Consider the following 20,790-nt stretch of genomic DNA (forward strand, 5'->3'; position numbering starts at 1 on the left):
GACGAGAGTGCGCTCGTATGTGTTGAGAGAGTATCAGAGAGAATGAGAGAGTCACCATCACGTGGGCTCTCTCAAATCAACCAATCGCCATTTGAGAAATTCAAAAAATCGCCGTTTTCCTTTGTGTCATGTGCAGAGAGAGCAAGGCGGGAGATTTTCTCCATATGTGTATGTGTATGCAGGAGAGAGAAGGCGCTTTTTCGAGTGCTCGAACAAAAGTTGTCCGCCATTTGTGCGCCAGTTGAGTTTTGTTTGTGCTCTGTGTGTGTTGCGTGTGAGAGAGTGGAAGATTTTTCTCAGCAGTGGCACTTTTCTATCGGTTTTTTTTGTCATCCCAGAAAAAAAAGAAGACAGACAAGGAATTGTCCTCCAAAAGGGACAAAAAGAGATTTCCAAGATAAAAATTTATCCAGTGTCAATTGAAAATCACAAAGTTTTCCCGCCAAGAAAATTGTCTCTGTGGAATATTTTCACTTTCCCCCCATCCCCCATCCGTGCAAAAAAAAAAAGCAATTTTTCGCTTTTTTGTTGTGTGACGAATTATAATTTAAAAAAAGATAAAAAAAAATATCGTGAGTTTTTATTTTTCGGGGGTAAAAATGTGTGAACTTTTTGATGATATGAGCTCAGGATTTCACGATGTGTTCCTCAATAAATTCTCGGTAAGTTTGTCTGTCCCCCCCCTCCCTCCATCTTGCCGCCCTTGCAAAATTTTATGCTCTGTGCCAAAGTCGCGCGCTCTCCAGAAAAAGGCCTCCCATGATTTCCCTTTTGGCGGGATCATACACCATCATGCCATCTCACTCGTACTCACAGTTACCGGTTGGGAAATTGAGGCGGGAAATGCGACATGAGTGAGATGGCTTGAATGGTGCAGCCGCCGGCCGGGTTTGTTGGCTCACACGGCCTTGGAATTGCGATTGAGAATGAAAAGAAGAAGCAAGAAAAATCCAGTGAAAAAAGGAAGATTGTGGCTGTTCGATAGTTCATCTCTCATGAGAAAAAGTATATGTACAATGTTCTCCAGAGGCACAGGCAGAGAGTCACAGTGTACATAAACCCCAAAGAAAAGGACAGCAAATGAAATTTCACAGTGAAATCATTCCGGGAATGATGAACCACATAGAACCCGGAATAATATCAAAATCCCGCGCTTTTTTCCCTTCTCCATAGTAAAAAATTTTCTCACGACATTGCCTTCAAAACTCACGAGGTATGGGCAGTTTTCTCGAGAAAATTGATACAATTCGTTAAATCATCAATTTTTTCCTATTGAAATGTTTTCGAATTGATATTGCGCGCAAATCAATGGTTATCGCGCGAGGGAGTGATAACCGTAAATAAAACACCGGAAAAAATATATAATTTATTTCCAGTTTCTGCTTAAAATCGATTAGGTTCTATTTTGGTTGATTTGCTGTGTTCTTCTTAAAAAGGGTATATAAAATCGGTACAGAAATAGGGCTTACTACAATACTAAAACCAGTCCTGTTAGTTGTCTTGCTGAGTTCGTCCTGAATATATACGTAAAATGTTCGAAATAAAAATGAGTGGTAGATCCCAGATAATTTCAATCGAATTAGGGGAAATTGGGGCACCACCAAACACGGGGTACCACCAAACACTAATTTTTATTTCTAAATTACTTGGACTATCTCGACTATTCCTTTAGTCGACAAGCATCCCTATAGTGCCTGTAAATTCCTATAGGTCTTATCCTCTGAAGTCGAATATCAGAATAAGAAATCGCAGTGTTTTTTGGTACCCCATGTTTGGTGGTGCCCCAGTTTTCCCTATAGCTGAATATTTAGCCTGTCGAATTTGGCAGTAACGGTTACATATTCTCAAGGATCAACCTGAGTCTGTTTGGCCGATTTGGGCTCTTAGAAAGATTTAACACTCCTGATTTAGCTTAGTTCGTGAAGCCATTGAAATCCTAAGAAACAACACCGTGAGAGAAATCCGAAAAAGTTAAAATAACATTCCGGAAATGTTTATTTTACCCTGCAGTAATGATCCAAAATCGATGTAAACATTATGCTTTTTAGGTGTATTAGGGGTTAAAGTTACCCTGTTTCTTATTAATTTTAGCCTTAAAAAGATGTAAAATTAACATTAAAAATGTTGATATATTTTTACACCTAAAAAGTGTTAAAGTTATGAGGAAAAAATGTTAATCGCACCCCGGTTTTTCTCTCACGTGAACCAATTTTCGTGGTTTTCAAAATCTAATGGCACTGGCACACCTATTCAACTGAGTGAATTTCAATCGATTGAAATTTTACCTCTTACTCTTTCGAACTGATATCAGATATAGCTGTCTCTTTATGTCAAATTAAAATTAAAGTTGAAATTTTAATTTTCATTTGACAGAAAGAGACAAACATATCTTATTTCAGTTTGAAAGAGTAAGAGGTAAACTTTCAATCGATTGAATTTCACTCAATTGAAAAGGTATGCCAGAACGATAATGAATCATTTGTTTTTAATATTCAATCCTTAATCAAAATTATCAAAAAAAATAGTGTCTAATAAGAAATTGAAGAAGTTAAGTTAAATGACCAAGCCTTATATGGGTTACAGACCTTAGGCTTAGCCATATGGCTTAACTTCTCTAATATCTTATCAGTCAAGATTTTTTTTTGAAAATTTTAACATATGGCGAAGGCACATCTAAAATCGATTGAAATTTAATTTTCTTTCTGTCGAATGAAAATCAAAATTTTAATCAGTTTAAATTTTCATTTGTGGAGCTCAGAGGCAAAATGACACATATCCTATGGCTAAAGCATAGGATATGTGTCATTTTGCCTCTGAGCTCCACATTTACAAGAAAGAGACAACTATATCTGATTTCAGTTTGAAAGAGTAAGAGGTAAAATTTCAAGCGATTGAAATTCACTAAAATGAAAAGGTGTGCCAGGGTCACATAATTGGATTATTAAAGGCAAATAACCTATTAGAATTTAAAAATCAATAAAAATCTGTTGATTGTTAAGGTTTTGAGACCCTCGGGAACTGGGGTAAATCTTTAGTCTGAAGACGGTATTATATGGTATATTTACAGTAATTGATTCTCTATAATTTGAAAAATAACCGAAATTGCTTATTGGTTGGAAAATCTAGACCTTCAAGAACTAGGATAAAACCTATAGTTTGAAGCCCGATATCTGTCTCTATCTCGTATTACGTAAATTAATTACTGGGGTTATTTCAGCCATATTATTTTACATAAATTACTTCGCAACAGACGAAATTATTGAAGAAATTTGAATTGAGGCAGGGCATTTTGAGTACGATTTCAATAGTGTAAACGCAATTAACGCTTACGCCACGGCAGTTTCCTAAACCAGTAATTTTTTTTTTTTCAAATAATAGTTTACTCATTAAATGCCGTTCTAGGTTTTCAATTACAATCACCAAAATAAGCTTAAGAATTGAACGATTGGTCCTGCTTTCTAGTTTAGAAATTAGGGATAAATTAAATTTAGTTTCGGATTTCTGCTTATTCAATAATTGTTTCGTTATAACCAGAAATTGGATACTACATGACCAATACCAATTATCTCTTACAACGTACTACAAGGGCAGACAGGTCTAGATATAGTCAGGGGTAGAATTAGACAGTGAAGTATTATAGTTTATTTTAAACACGGTAATATATGCTAAAATTTTGTCTGATTAGGCCATTGAGTTTGGCCTATGGTTTACGTTTTTAAAAATGCTTCCTATAACATACGAAAAGTATTTTCTTTTAAATCTATTTGCACTTTTCGTCAGATAAGAATTTAAGGTTTTCAATTGCTTTATAATTCTCTTAAATACTTAAACTTATTAAAATAGGTTAAGTAGTTTTGCTCAAACTTTTGGTTTTTGATTCTAATTTCTGTTCAATCGGTAAAACGGTTTTCGACATACCGCCTTTTAGGGCTTTCTACTTATAATATACCATTTTGTATTGTCCTTGTCCTTGTTCTACTTCAAAAGTTAAAAAAAATAACTATTCACTATTAGTATATTCGGGGAAATGCCTCAGTCGTTAAAATAAGGTTGTAGTTCCGGATATGTAATTTCGAAAATGTGATTCCTCTAATATACAAAAAAAAAAAAACTTGATTTTCGAATAAGACCTTAAAGAAAACTTAAATCATTAGAATGGTTTTTTTTCTAAAATTATGGCTTCGGGTTATAAGCGGAACTAGGGCAGTAGTAAACATGGGGTAGTTTTGAACACTGCGATTTTGTAAATTATGCATTACACTTCATAGAACGGGACCTATATGAATTAATAAATACTATAAAAACCCTTGTCGACAGAAAAAGTTTGACACAAGTCATAAGTTGGATAGAGAGAAAACTAAGTGTTTACAACTATCCCGTATTTACTACTGCTTCAGTTTCCCCTGTTACCGAAAGCCATTATTGTAATTTTAATAATGACATAACGATTTGTTCTACTTTTCTAAAGTTTTATTTTAGCTTTTATTGAATTCGAATAACATTTTCCGAAATACAGGGGCTTATTGCTTCCTACAACATACTAAAAGTTCATCAGGGTTTTGCTTCAACAATATTTCAATATAAATACGTTCCTATGAATATTTAAGTCATTTTAAAATAAGATAGCGGATCTCAATATATCATATTAGGCTTAAGGTTTTGTGCTTCCTATAACATACGAAAGATAATTCGTCTCATTTCTCATACCGGGCATACAGCCTTATGTCTCGTTATTGGCAGAGATTCCTTATTTGCCTTCTTTCAAATACAGCAAGATAACTTGATTAGGAATGGTTTAGAAATGAAATCCAATTCCAATGCTAAATCATCACGAATATTTTATCAAATTAAATATAGTCGGAAGATTTTGCCTGCTGACAGCACAAATTTTAATTAACATTCACAATACATTGTGCACCAATTGACCTCATTGGCGGTGAAATATAACTCTTTCCCGCGCTTTCTTATCAATCACATACTTTTTTTTCTCTTCAGTCGTGTAAACATACAATGAGGGAATGGTTTTATATAAAACAACAACAACAAAAAAAGAATCTAGAACTAAAATTTTCCTGATAAGCAAGGTGACGTTTTTGAGATTATTTTGCTCTCTTTCTCTCATCAGGAATATTTGGTGAACTTTAAACGTGTTGTGTGAAATATAAAAATGTGAGAAATACCAACATATAGAATATTTTTAATTCTTTCGTGTTTTTCTGCAAAAGAAGAAAAATTTCGTTATTTTTCTGCGCGCTCACGACATGTCCCAATGTGAGAAAAAAAGGTGTCATTGACATTAGAAGGCGATTTGTGGCCGAATTGATTATGCGAATAGACCCGAGAAAAGCACAAATATTACTTTTTAATGGAAAAAAAAGCTACAAGATTTGTGGGGTTACTTTTCCTTTTGTTTTTTTTTGTTTTGTTTTTGGAAGAATAATGAAGGAGGAAAGGTGTCTAAATTTGGGCTTTTCCTCACCTGGAAAATAGCCAATGAAATATTATATTTCCATGTTGTTCTTTCTTCTTGGCTAATTTTCTTTCACACCTTTTCTCCCACTAAATTTTTTTATTTTTTTTCTCGTCTGGTAAATTGCGCCGAAAAATTATTGTATGATGTGGCTCTTTTTTTTTACTTCTTCTACGTCGAAAAAATTACTAATCTCAGCATCTTTGAGGTGTGTATTGGTGGATTTTAAAGACAGCATATGTTTGGGGAATTTTTAAAATTAGATTATTGACCTAGGGTATGATCTACAAGACTTCACTCTCTTTTTTTTTGTATTCGTTCCCCAAAAAAGCAAAATTCCTCATTTAAATAATGCGTTGCGGGTTGAGTGAAGGATTTAAAAATAAGAATTCCCAAAGTTGATTTTAATGATGATCCTCCACGTTTCGAGTGCATGGGAATTAAGCTCAATAGAAAAATGGAGTTAATGGCAATGTCCTGGGATTTACAGTTCTGTATTGGGAATAGTGAATCACCTTATTTTTTTTGAGAGCCTTGAAAGGCTACAGGAAATGCCTGATGCATAGAAAAATAAAGAAATTATTCTTGAGTAATTTTTCTAGCAACTAGCGGATATTTGTGAAGTGGGGTTATGTTTGACCTAACCTCATAAACTTCAATAAATTACAATGTTCAGAGGTTAGAATTTTATAAATGGTTCTAATATGGTCTTAATTGAAAGTATCAAATTGAAAATTGGTCTTCATACTTTTATTTAAAAAAAAAGAATCATTCTAAAATTTAGGGTTATGCATCGTATAACCTCAAAATCCAAATTTTGTTACGTTTTTGAGGTTAGAATTTGATACAGTTAAAATCAATGTTGTGAAGGCAGGTATAGGGAGGTTCTGCTACAGAGAATATCTTAAATTTTAAATCTTAATGAGTCCCATTAAATTATTCATTCATTAGTCTATTCGAAGATAACCTCATTTTATCCGGTATTTTGAAATTTCTTTAAAAGATTTGTAAGATTGAGAAGATACTATGATTTTTTTACAATCGCATTTAATAAGAATGATTTAAGACAGCCCAATAAATTTTATAATGAATTTATAAATTTATAGGCTTAATATTCGTCTTTTGCGAAGATGTTATAAAGTATGAGGTTATGTAAAACAACCTTAAAACTCAACAATTTTCTTTTAAGTAAAATAATCTGTGTTTTAGAAATTATCAAACAACGTTTTAGAAAAAAAACACTGACATATTGCCACCCCCCCCACAGTTACAAGTTGCACTGTGAGTTCTTTTTTTAGTGTTATTTTAAAAATTTTCGTTATTTTTCAAGTACCCGTTGTGTACATCTAATTTGTTAGAGATGGCGCTTCGACAGGGATGTAATTAGGGGTAAAATCTTTTGGTATTTATTTTTATTTAATAGGCTGTGTGGATGTTGTCAGAACGTCCGGCCTAAAACTTTAAAGCGAAGAAGAAGAAGAAGAAGAATTTTATTTATATATTTTTTGCTGAGTGTATTAGAATTATAGAATACGACGTAAAATTATTCCATTTTGAAATGAATTATTTTCTCACTTTCGCTAAAAATATCATTTCCAATGTTTTCAGGATTTGTATGCTTTTTTATTGTCAGAATTACTGTTTCTTTAGGGTAAATTAAGCTAATTCAAAACCTGCAAATAAAGCGAAAATCCATTCATATTCACAAATTTTAATTTATTCATTTCTCAGAAAAATTAAAAGTGTATCTTTTCATCATTGAATTTTTCATCGATCGACCATGTTTTCCAATGAAAAACACAATAAAGTGACTGTTATTTATTCGTTTTGTTTAACATTTATGTCATATTTCTGGCTAATTTTAGTTAAATTAAGTGCTAACCTTTATTGTTAACGATACGTGAAGTTTTCAAATGAAATAATCACCTATTTCGTGAACAAAAAGGGTTTTTCTGAAGTGTCTGCAAATGCTTCAATACGAAACCCCGGAAATATGATTTTTTTTGGAGAGATTTTCTTATTGTTTTAGATGGGAAAGAAGAAAAGACCAGGAATAAGAACAAATCCTGCACTGAAGAGCAACTTAACAAGGTTTTGGAAGCCTTTCGTCGCTGTTTCACTTACACTGTTTGTCTCCAATTAGAAACTTTCCCTTGTCTCCATTTGGATTAATATATTTCCAATAGAAACATTTTACGCTCGCGAATTTTTCTTGTATTTAAGAAGTTTTCAAATTATATCTAAAGAATTTTCACTAAACAGTAACATTCTAGAAGAGTCAAGGAGCAAATTTATGTAATTCTCTTCAGAAAAAATATGAACTTAATGTGTTGAATCTTCTGCCAAAATTAAAGCATCTGGATCTGGAAATGATTTCTAATTAGGACATTTACCCTATACATCTATTATTCCTCATTATTTTTGCTTCGTTGTGGTAATAAATTTTATAGAATGCATATGAAAATACAAAAATAAGGAATTGTTTTTTAACTTAAGTTTAAATATCAGCATCAAGTGTTACATTTACTATAATGCTAACGAAATATCAAACCAGTAATATTATATTCATTAAATAGAATCTCAAATCAAATCAAATAGAATATTTTGGGTAAGAAAATACTCACATTATAAGATTATCACATCTGTGAAGTTTACCATTTCTTCTGAAGAAATCAGATTTCTACTGAAGATCTGACAGTTCTGTCACACTAAAATTGGCAAGTTATTGAAGAACTGTAATCTAAATTATTTCGAGGTAAGATGCTGAAATCTTTTCTATTTTATGTCCTTTTATGAAGCAAGACAGAAATTTACCCAGAAGTTTTTTTTTGCAAAGATCTAGGAGAATTTCAAGTAAATCATTATGTGAATCCAACACGAGACACAATTTAAATATTTTGCCACAAACTTGCAAATTGAATTGAAGTAGGTTAAAAAAAAACAAAAATTTTAATAGAGAATAAATTTATTTTAAAAATAGCTATTTATAAATTAGGATAAATTCATTACTTTTTATATTTATTCGAAACAATTAAAGATCAAGTCCATCATTTTTCTTAATTCTGCATAAAAATAGTAAGAAATAATAAAACATAATTGCTAACTCTAACTTATTCGTTGCATTGGAGTAGAATTTGCTTCTATAATACTTTCAAAACTTATTTCAAATCAGCTTTGGTAATACGATTGACATCTTCATGTGTCTTTTGCCTGGATTTCTTACACCGTATGATGTTGCATATCCATTCTCATTGACTGTTTCCATCTAAAATAAAAATAGGCTCTTTATCGTGACATGTGAGAACAGAGATGGTCACACTCAAGTAGTTCTGCATATTGCTTTCCATCAAAAGATGTGGTACCAATGAATGCCTGGAAATTTAAGATTGTATATAGTCAAGTGTGCTAATCTGGGCACTTAGCTATCTGGATCGTTTATGACGTTTATGGCTACGCTAACTAGATAATCTACTTAAAATAATATTTTTATTTCCGCAATATAGTCACTACAGTAACATAATATAACTAATCAACTTTGAGAAAAAGCAAAAAAAATTCCAAAATCGAAAATGCGACCCAGTTCGTGTATGCTGACTTGTTTCAGTATTATCATTATTTTATAAATTTTCTTTAATATTTTTGATATTCTTTATATTATGTTTCTGAATGACACATTGAATAATTATATGGATTTAGAAGAAGTAAAAAAGAATTTCATCAGTCCAAAAACCAGCGTTTAAGTAGCACTTTACGGAAAGCGATCTAGTTACCCCACCTTCCTGTACAGGAATATTACAAGCAGTATCCAAAAATAATAAAGTATCAGTTTTTCAATTCATTTTTTAATTCAAGCCAATTTATTTTCATCTCACTTCGTCTTTTTACCCCCCGCCTTCCCATGCGTCCATCGCCGTCTTAGCGTTGATTCCAGCCTCCAGGACTAAACGATGGAAATGTCCCTTCGTAGACTGTGTGTTATCAGACCGAATTGAGAGAGATCAAAAACCACTTCCAAACCAAAGGTTTCTTTTTAAAAAAGTGGGTGGTTTTTTACATTAAAAAAATACAAAAAAAAATACAAAGATAAAAAAGAATTATGTACTGGTCAGCTAATCACCACAAATCTGGGTCAAAAAAAATTTTTTTTTTACCCTCTCTGCAACGTCTTCAATTGTGATCCTTGGACTTTCTTTCTTTAAAGCACTTGCATTATCTTCAGCAAGGTTATCCATAAAGGTGGCAATCATGCATAGTGATATTGATATCCCCATTTCAAAATAGTACAAATTTCACACAGTCTCACACGCATGTCTGTCAGACTTTAAAATCCTTTGAAGTGTGTGAGGTAGTTTCTGACGTTCGGATATTCTGGAGTTGAAAAATTGCAGAGTCAGAGTTGTCAAGAGTGGGCGGTCTTGAAAGTGGTCCGAGGGGGTAGATAGTGGGAATTTGGGGTGGAATAGGGTGAGAAAATCAAAGGTTTATATATACTTCTCTCTGTGTGGAGTTCGAGCAGTATATTGGTGTCTATAATATTGAATAAAAAAATGGGACTTATCTTTCGTTTTTTAACACTAAATTTCTCTATTCAGGGATTCTTAAAACGGACATAGAGTTCATGTTGAGCAGATACAACGTATTTCGAAAAAAAACCACATATACATATTTCATGAATTTTAGAAGAACATACAGTAAAAATTATATATTCTGTAAGGATTGTTAGTAATTATTTTAAAAAAGGAGGGCCGAAAATTTCTCAAAGCTTTTATTTTACGTAATATTTACTTGATTGCCTTGAAACCTTGAAAATTTAAAGAAATTCATAAAGATTATTTATTTTAAATATTTGAAGACTTAGTCACTTCTATATTGATTGCAACCAAATTTGAGAATTTTCGCTTATCAAATTTTGCCTCATATTCCCCTATTTGTTTCTTGAATTAAAAAAAATACGACTTACGATTGGTAGGGAGTCTTTAGCAAAGGATCGCACGTACTTCGAGCGCTTCACTTTTGAGGCACTTTTCCGTGAAATATTTTATGGATTGAAGTGTGGAGGCTGCATACGGCTTTATTTCGGTCCACAAGTGCAACTGAGAGCTTCAGACGAGTTGCGCACAGTTCTAAAATTACTGGAAATCTAAAAGAGGAAATTTTGTCAAAAAGTTGTGAATATTCGACTTTAGTTTATTCATTTCATTCATATATCGACAATATAAAAATATTTGATTAACAAGGATTTGAATTGAATTGCCCCCTCCGCCCTCTTCATTAAATTGAATTTACATGTAAGCTGAGTTGGGGCAAATTAAGGATCTCACTAATTGAATTAAAGAAAGTTTATCACTATTAAAAAATATAACAGACTTTTTGCGAAGGGCATTACCCCTAATTCCTCTCTGGGCACAAAAATTTTTTTGCCGATTTTGCAAAATTCGACCAAGTTTCCCATGTTCTCTCTCACTATATTTTTTGTGCACACTTATAATTCTTATACCAATAAAAGCCCTATTTATCTGACTATTTATGAGCCCAATTATTAGGGTAAGCACAAGTTGATAAAAAAATTATGGGCACAATACCTGTGGAATGACACCCCCAGAGGATTTCGCTGGTCGCTGTTTTTGCAATTTCTCACAATGCACATCATTTTTTTCACTTGCCACCACTAAGATCTATCATTAAGAGTTTTCTCACACCTTTGCACTTGTTTTTAAAGAACTTTCTTCACTATTTTCCGGATTTTTCACAAAAACTGCGCGAGTAAATTCGTGGAAATTGCTCCACGCGAGAACTGTCAAAAGCCGTTTGCATGTCTTTCCGCCAGATTCGCTAGTTCTTCACTACTAGTTCTTCGCACAACCGCACGCGCCGCCCTCACGCTCGATTTTTGAATTCTCTATAGAGAATTTGCTAAAATAACGATATTGACAGGGGGGTGCATATTGCATATGATTTTTTTTATGTTAGGCTTTGACATAACCTTAAAAATTTTAGATTAAAACTTTTCAAATTAATCTATTGGCCGATTAAGATAGTAAGGCACATTTCAATATTGAGATATTTTCTTTTAGGATATCATTTATGCAAAAAACCAATTGATCCGAAAATTAGAAGAGAACCATTCAAAAGGGTTAAGTTAAATGCCCTAACCTCAAAACATTTTATGGAATATTCCACTATTTGATACAAAATGTTGCAGGTATCATTTGCTTTTTTCCCATGGACCCATCATTCTTGAAAGATCCTTTTAGACAAAAAAAAAAAAAAACTGAGGAATTTCATTGAAATTCACTTGTTACCTCAAATATTTTCTAGAAAATCTGTATGGTGAGAAGAGTCTTTTGTTGGTTCTTCTCTAACCTGAGAGAATAGAAGAGGTATTTTTTTTTTGGATGTAAAATTTCATTTCAAAAAGATAACCGGCTCCCTTAAGGATTATGAGGGAATAGAAACAGGTAGATGGACCTTAGAAAATAACAAAAAAGGACGAATATCTCGAATTAGGAAAGAATTATCTAAATTGTTGGCTTTTTTTTGTATTGTTCTTTTATTTTGGGGAATTCCCATGAATTTAAATATAGGTTTTTGGAGTCAAGAAATTGGTTAAATGAATAATTAAGTGGCTTTAATCACTTGATATGGTTTTTGGCGGGAAGTTGGATGCGCGCGGATGGTGACCACCACGTGCTTGAAAGAAAAAGCAGAGTTGTCACACCACATAACATACCATTCAACTTTATACCGGCTTTTTAATTTTTCGTCTGCGAACAACAACAACCAAGAGATATGCAATAAAAGTTGTGAGAATATTCCGGCTTATTTACATCATTTGCATATCATTTTCTCTCTTGCATGTCTCCTCTCTACCTCATGCGATGATGAGTATAGAAATTAGTATTCTACACTTATGTGTCTTTCACATGCTAAACATACCGGGAAAATGATTATTCAACCCATTATGAATTTTTGATGTCAGCAGAAAATTAGCCGGTATGTTGAAGAGAGAAAGATAAAGCTTCCTATTTTTTTTTATTTTTGAGTTGTAACTATTGGAAAAAAAATGAAGACCAATGTATTGTATATAGACAGAGGAAAAAAACAATACAAATGTGTCTTCTATGTAGAAGAATAAATAATAGAAAAAATAAATAAAAGAAGTAACGTGAAGTTGGTGAAGAGAAAGAGAGAAACAGCAAAAAAAAAAAACATAAAAAAAATGTTCAGCCATGAACTGTGCCGATGACTCAATTCGGAATGAATTGCTGGTGGTTCTTTTGACTTCTAAATAAAATTTTACTTGGTTGGGTTCTCTTGATTTAGCTTCTTCAATTTCGATTTCCTAAGAGACTGGTTTTTAGCGCGCCAAAAATTCTTATGAACTCTCAGTTGAGGTTAGATTTTTTTTATTAAGTTCTTTTGCTTCTTGAGAGATTGGTTGTTCTTATTCAACCAAGACTTACCTATATCACATGGTTGTTATTTAATACGATGTGGGCTTACGCGAAAGTGTCCAGAGAACTCCTACAGATACAAAGTGAATAAAAGTTTTTGGAGGGAAAAATTTGGAGGAGTTATTCTTGGCGCCAAGATTTCATATAGCATTTGTTCAATGTCTTAAGTTCCTCTTTTAGGCTACCGACCTCACTTCTGTCTACAACAGAAATATAAATGGTAACTGATTGATTTGGATTTTTTGGGAAGAAGGGGAAGTGTTTGGTAGGAAATGGATGATTAATTAATGTTACTTTATTATCTTCGATAAATAAATTAGGCGTAATGATTTTGTGGATAATTTTCTCTCAGGCCACCACCCTTCAAAGGTATATGGACTATAGAAGAGTAATTCGATTTATGATGGGTCATATATCGTTCTTACGATATAATAGGGGAATAAGTTATTTTGGGTGTTTTAAAATGGTCACAAGGGTAACAATGAGAATTTGTAATCAAACCTTAATTGAAATTTTGAGGTTTGCTCACTATTTGAGAGGGACAAAGAAAAATGTATACCATGAATAAGCACATGTCCTACATTCATAAATACCGTATTATTTCCTTTTGCTCATATAAAACTATGAGGAAATCTCAAAATTCTATTTAGGACAGATTCCGAATTACCCCATTAATTCTCTTTTAAGACTAAAGAAAAATATCTGTTTGGAAATTTGTACGAAATTGTAATTTACTTATATAAAAACTCGTGAAACTTTTTCAATTTGGTCGAACCTATCGACGAAAAGCTCGAGAATTCCAAATAAAAAAACAGTTCAGAGCGCCACTCGTGGGAGAATACAGAGCCCTCACGCGGAGGAAGTGGCTGTCAGTTCCAGAGTAACTGCAAAATACCGTCCTTTTAAAGGATATCGGTAGCTCAATGAGCAAAGTGTTGGCTTTGTGCCGCAGAGACCCTCGGTTCGATCCTTGCTCAAAGTGCGTTCGGTGAATAATCAGAAACGTTTTCATCTTCCTTTAGAGCTACAAATTGAACGCAAAAATATCTGGGTGCAAATATAAATGAAGATAAAGGAGCAAAAAAGGATTTGTGATGGAGCAAAAAGAAAAATGATAGGTAAATATGACAAGAACAGTTCTAAACAGTTCTAGCCACTGAAGAAGGTCCATATCTAGGACCGAAAGCTCTGGACAAGATTGAAAAAGTGTTTTTCTTTGTGAAGTGTCTTTAAATCCACTGGCCATCACCGGAGAGTCCCCTATCTACCCAATTATAAGAAGAAGATCGTCCCTTCAATTCAAGATTTCTATTTTGATTTATTTCAGTCTGCTTTTGTAGTAATTTTTTCTCTATGTTCCTTATGGATTTCACTCACAGCTTTTTCTGAAAATTTGAAGCATTGGACTAGCTATTAGAATATGATATTATAATAGACCAAATTCATTTATAAAACATTGAAAAAAGTGATTTGTGCGATGCATAAATCGTCTGAAGGTAGTGCGCTTTCACCTACTGTTTTTCGCTCAATAAATGATCGAATAATTTCTGTCTATTTAATATTTTGAAGTCAAAAATTATAGATAAAAATTTAAAAATGTCAAAGGTCTTGGAGTTTTGACATTTGAGACATAAAACCCATAAAACGGAATATTTCAAGATTTAGAACAAAATATTTAAAGTTTTGTAATGTCAAATTTCTTGTTTTCTTCAAGATTTTTCACAATTCTTTCAAGAACCTCTTGAATGTGTCTTTTTATGTGGGCGCCTTAACTAATATAAAGCATTTCAAGCTCCATAAGTATCCATAAGGTTTCATTCGATGTTGATTAAATACTAAAATTGGTTGTTACTTAGGATTTTGAGGCCTCCGGGAACTAGGTTATAAACAAACCTCTAGTCTGAAATTCTTATAAGAAATTGTTTTATCGCGCGGTTTTATCGTAGCTGGTAGTAAAATACAATTTGTCAACAAACTAATTTTAATTGAGATTTAGGACAATATCCAAACCAGACAAGATTGAAAAGACTTGACAGGAAATTTCGTAAATTAGGGTCCTGTCACTTTAAAAAAAAATAGCATAAATTTGTATAAAATTTAATAAATTTAAAAATAAAAGCAAAATTTTGTTAAAAATTTAAAAATCGCAAAAAAGAAAAATCAAAATGTGTCCCTGTAATGTTAAATGAGCGATATGATGGTTTACTAGAGGTTAGGGTCTGGGAGGGAAAAAATGAGATGTTGAGGTTATTTCAGGGCCAGTGAAGGAGGAGTATTAAGTGTGGGTAGAGAAGAGACAGGAAAAATGGCCACCAGGAAGTGGTTGAAAGAGAAAAAGATGAGACAAAGGCAGGGAAAGAAAAGGACATGGGATAGAGACAATAAAAAAAAAGATCCACTTGAAAAACAAATATCATCCCACTGTGTTTTAAGAAGACCAAAACCTTTTAAGGGGCGAAGGTCCAAAGGAAGAGACCAAAACCCAAGGTCCAAGTGTTTTGAAGGCAAAGACGAAGAAGTGAGTCTGGACAAAAGGGGAAGAAGAGACAAAGAAAGAGAGAGAATCAATTGCGAAAATGGCTATAAAAGGGAAAAAGAAGAATACAATGGGATGATTTTTTTGTCTCTTCCAGTTTCCTTTGGTTCTTCTTTTCCTCAACTTCTTCTTCACTCTCGTTGGTTCAGCAGAGTGTTGAATTCTCTTTTAACAAAACGCAATGGTTAATATGGGATGGGATGTTGGAAGTCATGTTCCCAGAACCAGTTTTCTACATGAGAAAATTTTTCCTCTAAAAATACTTTAATGCCTTTTGGAATAATATTCTCAAGCACATACTATACAAAAGCTCTTTTTTTATCGTATATACATATATTTTCTCTTTCTCACCCATACAAAGTCTTGTTTGGGTTTGCAAGAGACAAATCTACAAAGATTTTTTGGATGAGGTGAGGAAGACATGGTTGACGAGAGAAGTTGTGTGTACCCATCATGGGGAAGAAAAGTGTTAAAATCACCTATGAAAGTCACTATACTCCAAACTCATAAGAGTAAGAGTCCTTTATTGTAACACAGCATTGAGCGATAAATTGATTAGTTTCTTTCCTCTATCCAACTCTTGTATTTAGAATTTTTTTTTTGGGTTCTTTCGAGAAAAGCGTAAACAGACCATAGGTCGTTAAATCATAAGTGTTTTCTTTAGGATGTACAAGACACAATCTTTTGGGGAAAAATTAGGAAAATAGATGCTTTTTGGATGAATATTGTTTAGCTGAAAAAAAAATTTCAGTTTATTTTCGAAGAATTTCATTTAATGCCCTATATGATTTAAGCCCTCTATACCTTGAACTCAAAAGATTAGGCATTCAATGTAAGAGGGGTGTCTTATATTTCAGCTGTTTCCGAATCCAAAACTGAGAATTTGCTATGGGGAATTTGAAAGTAGAGATGATAATTTTTCAACTTTCACCCTCCAATTTCGAGCCCTATCTAACATCTTGGAATTTATCCTCAATAGATCATACACAGGTTTTATACAGGAGGGGTTGAACTTCAATCACAATTTTCCGGGTTGTTTCTCTTTAATAGACGGAGACGAAAGGGTTAAATTCTTAAATTAAATGTCTGTGATATGTTAAAATACCAATATCGATGATGTTTTATGATTTCAGTGATTAAAGGGAGTCTAGTTTGAATGAATTTTTAAAGGTAAAAGCGGTATTAGAACTTTGATGGAATTTTACCATGTCGTTTGGTATTAATGGTCCCATGGAGACAGGAGAAAATCATTATACAGCATCCTCCTGTATATTCCAATGCCCACCCAATTCACCCTCCTTTAAAATGTCACTAGAGAGAAGTCTGTGAGAGTATAAGAGCACCTATCCCTTGGGGCAAACTTAGTCGTCCGTCCTTCCGGACCTTCAAGTGTGACGTATCGGGTGTGGTTGGGGAACGCGGACAGTGCCTTAGAAATCAAGGGTAGAATGAACATTCCCGGCAAATCTCCCGACAAAACACCTCAATATTTCATTGTCTCTCTCTCTCTCTCTGTCTCTCTCGTTCTCGTCCGCTCCTGAACCGAACCTTTACTGACCGGGGTTCGCTTCGTCTCTCCCTAAAATGGCTATTCACGGGGTTTGGGGTTGGAGAGGGTGTCATAAGAGTGGACTGGGTGTTAGGGGTGAAGACGCATGCGTAGTATCAATTGGGTGGTGGCGGCTTATCCTCTCCGTCTGTACCTCTGTCCTTCCTCCTGGAATTCACCAGTTTTTCACATCCCCCACAGCCCAGAGCCAAAATAAATCATAAATCACGTGCTTCGGGGGCTGTTCGGCTCTGAGTGCGAGACTAAATGATGGAATACCATTTCTCTCCCAAAAACACCCCATAAAAAGATCACTTGGCAAAGGGAGTAGGAAGATGTGTGTGGGTGACTATACGGGGTGTTTAACTGTATGTGCTTGAATTTTGAGGGTTGGCGGAATAACACAGAGGGGTTGCCGGGTATCAAACGCACACACTCTCATCGGAATCGGCGAAATTTTATTGATTTTTTAACTTAATTCTGTCTCTCATCCAATGGCGCTCAACTATTTATTTTCTCTCGTACTCACTGGATTTTTTTTTTGGCGCTTGGGGTTGATGAACAGGAGAAAAATTGTTGGAAGTTTTCACACAATTCCGTTTGCAGGGCTTAGTTTTGATAGCCTGGGATTTGTGGCTTTATTTTCTGTTTTATTGGGCCTTTAAATGTGATTCTGTAAAACAATTCTCGAGATGGTGACGGTGACGGGAGACGGAATGAAAAATTAAATAGCAGAGATGTCTGTATCAGAATAATATGGGAAACTGATAATGGTCTTTGGTTTTGACTTCTCATAGTTTTCGCAAATAGTCTATTTTCAAAATTCAGAAACCTAATTTCGAACTTCGTATAGCTTTTAGAGAGAAAAAAATTTAATTTGTTGTACATGATAAAGGTAGGGCTTTAACTCTTTCGCGTCTTTAGGGTCATATATGACCCGGGGAAAAAAGTTTCTTTTTGGCTATTTACATTAATTGAAATCTAACTGGAGTCTTGAGAAAATGAGCCAAGAATCTTACATCCTTCTATTATGATGTCGTGCACGAACAGATAGATTTCAATTAATGTAAATACCCAAAAAAAAACTTTTTTCCCCGAGTCATGACATTACCCTAAAGACGCGAAAGAGTTAAACAAGATGCAGGGTATAAATCACGTTTACCAAAAGCCAATAACTCAAAATTCTTTTAGAAAAAAGTCATTTCAGGTTTATAATAAGGGTGCCGAATTGTTGGCTAGTTCGTAAGAAACAGATTTTAGGGTAAACAAAAGACTTGCAATTGTCGGATGTATAATTACCTAGGTGTCTGACAGCTGGCTCACTCATTTATACATCTATATATACGATGATTCTAATGATCGATTTTCTAAGGCTAGCTGTAAAAATGAACTTGTGCTTAATTATAATAAGTAGACCTTTGAAAAATTACGTTTTGAAACCGATATTGATAATTTTAAACCGTAGATGCGGTTGACTTTGGTCTTAGGGACCGGAGATGACATTGCCCCCTGCCGTTTAATTCTAGTACTTAGTGATGATCTTTCTTCACTGATTCGGACATGATAGATCGAATCTATGAAGATCATCCTTAAGTATTAAGAAAAACTTAGGGTCTTGACAGACATGAGGATTAGCCGAGAGACGGTTCAGCGTAATTATATTATAAATAATGGTAAAAGTGCATTTCCATCATTTTCCACTAAGTCGCCTCTCGGCTTAAGTCGTAAGTGTGTCTAGGTCTAGGGCATTACGGACATGAGGGGGTCATCTTTCACCACGTATACAGTAAATAATTTAAACTGACAGTCTACAATCAAAATTGTTGTCTATTTGGCTTCGTTTTCTTTAATTTCATTACCTTACGTAACTAATTGAACCGATAGTATTGTTGGTAGTTTGAGTTTGCGTTTCAAACGATCGAACTTCTAAATTCTTAATGGGATTTCATTTATAAAACAATCCGAATTAGGAGGACTACAAATGCGTTAACTTAATTTCGTAGTTACCAATAACTTATCTCGAAAAATCCTTTTTCAAATGATAATAAAAAGGTTACAATTAAAAATGCGAATTGCTGGCTAGTTCAGAAGAAAAGCTGAAATCCAGAATGGTTGAGATCCTGAACGGGACGAAATTACACAGGGGTTAATGTGTAAAGCGGTCTTCGGACTAGAGGCTTAGCCCAGTTCCCATAATACGGGCTTCAGACCTAAGGCTTATCCATCTGGCTTAACTCTTTTAATTCCTCATCAAGCATGATATTTTAGGAAATTGTTGTTTAAGATTGGATCTTAATGACAAATGTTCCATTAGATTTGGAAAAATCAATAAAATTGCTTGTTATTTAGATTTTTGAGACTTTCGGGAACTGGGCTAAGCCTCCAGTCTGAAGCCGTTATAAGCCTCAAAATCCTAAATAGCGTGCAATTTAATTGCTTTTTGAGAGCCTAATAGGTTATTTATTTTTAGTAATCCAATCCTAAATTAATTTTTCCCAAAAAGTCATGCTTGATAAGAAATTAGAGCAGTTAAGCCTTTTGGCTAAGCCTTAGGTCTGAAGCCTTAGGGCCTAAATAGACTCAAGCTGATCCTCGAGAAATTTAGCCTGTAAAATTTGGCTGTAAAGTATTAGGTAAAGGAAATTTATGCAAAGGACTCCTAATCGATGATCCTAAGTCCTCAGTGTATGACATTTTGGGATAAATCTTCACTATCAAATTTTACAAGCTAAATATTGTCGAGGATCAGCCTGAGTCTACTTGGGCCCTTATATAACTGACACTTTAGAATACGGTTTTTGGCCCTTTCGGGCTTTGACTTTTCGAAATTTGGCGTTTTCGGGATTTCGGATTTTTCGGAATTTTGGGGTTTGGTATTTTAACTGAGACCCGTGTTATATATCTGCCTCAACTACCCTATAGTCTTATTAGTCCTGTTTATATTTTAATTGTACAGTATGTTGCATTTAAAAAAAAGAAACTTCAAAATTTTCATTACAAATAAGATTTCAAAACTATTTTTGAATTATCTAAATTTGGTCTAGGGCTTGAAATATGATAGTTCAATATTACCTTAATCAAGAACCGATATTGAAAATCCTCTTTACGAACGAAAATTTGAAAATTATAATAATAATATAAATTATTTCTCTTTTATCATCTTTTATCATTGAACAATGAAATCGAATTGTTCCCTGGCCTTTTGATTTAAATCCGTACTTGATGTAGGACTTGAAATTAGAGGTTAAAATCGTTCTTAATAAGAACGATCTTGAATTTTTTTTCTAGTTACAGTTTGACTATCCGAAATATTGACTAATTCATTTAATTTCAATTTTATGTCATTCTAATGTGAGGTCACGTTGTAAAACCAATAGAATGGAACGTTGCTAATGACTTTAAAAAAATTATATAGGTGCAACTCTTGATAGCTTAATTACAACGTGTCTTTTGATGAAATACCCCTCGGGTGTCCCAACAACAACATATATTACAATTGATGTGTTATTTTTTTTTGGAAACTTGTAAAATTTCATTCAGCTGCTGCATATTAATGTGGCTTTTATTTATTTCTCTGCCTTTTTGGGACAATAAATTGGCCGTTGTGTGTGCGTGTGCCAGGGTGCTAGGAAGAGGCATGGAGAGAGGCAAGGCGAAAGTCAATAATCAATTGGGTTTATTTTGTCTGGCAAGCAAACTATATATATATTATTGTATGTTTGGGGGGATATATTGCAAAGAAAACTTCCAATGTATATGGTATGGCTTTTGGGTGTCTTTC

The 20,790-nt window shown here is 33.7% G+C and overlaps 1 protein-coding gene and 1 long non-coding RNA gene across 3 annotated transcripts in view; one reads left to right on the top strand and one right to left on the bottom strand.

Moving 5' to 3' along the window:
* Positions 1 to 20,790, top strand: part of LOC129798885 (uncharacterized) — a 38,857-nt gene that overhangs the window by 487 nt on the left and 17,580 nt on the right. Inside the window, exon 1 of one of the 2 annotated variants that reach the window (XM_055842349.1) lies at positions 224 to 662. The exons of the other annotated variant lie outside the window; for it this stretch is intronic. Within the exon in view, the coding sequence (XP_055698324.1) occupies positions 600 to 662 (63 nt within the window). The 5' untranslated portion in view covers positions 224 to 599. Of the gene's footprint in view, positions 1 to 223; positions 663 to 20,790 lie in introns of those variants that run through there. 2 annotated transcript variants of the gene reach the window in all.
* On the bottom strand, positions 8,497 to 11,297 carry LOC129798887 (uncharacterized). Its single transcript, XR_008751475.1, has 3 exons — positions 11,053 to 11,297; positions 10,431 to 10,610; positions 8,497 to 8,842 (listed from the first exon to the last, which is right to left on the bottom strand). It is a non-coding gene; the product is annotated as an uncharacterized LOC129798887 (long non-coding RNA).

This window comes from Phlebotomus papatasi, chromosome 1 (assembly GCF_024763615.1).
Source record: "Phlebotomus papatasi isolate M1 chromosome 1, Ppap_2.1, whole genome shotgun sequence".
Classification (NCBI taxonomy): Eukaryota; Metazoa; Arthropoda; class Insecta; order Diptera; family Psychodidae; genus Phlebotomus; species Phlebotomus papatasi.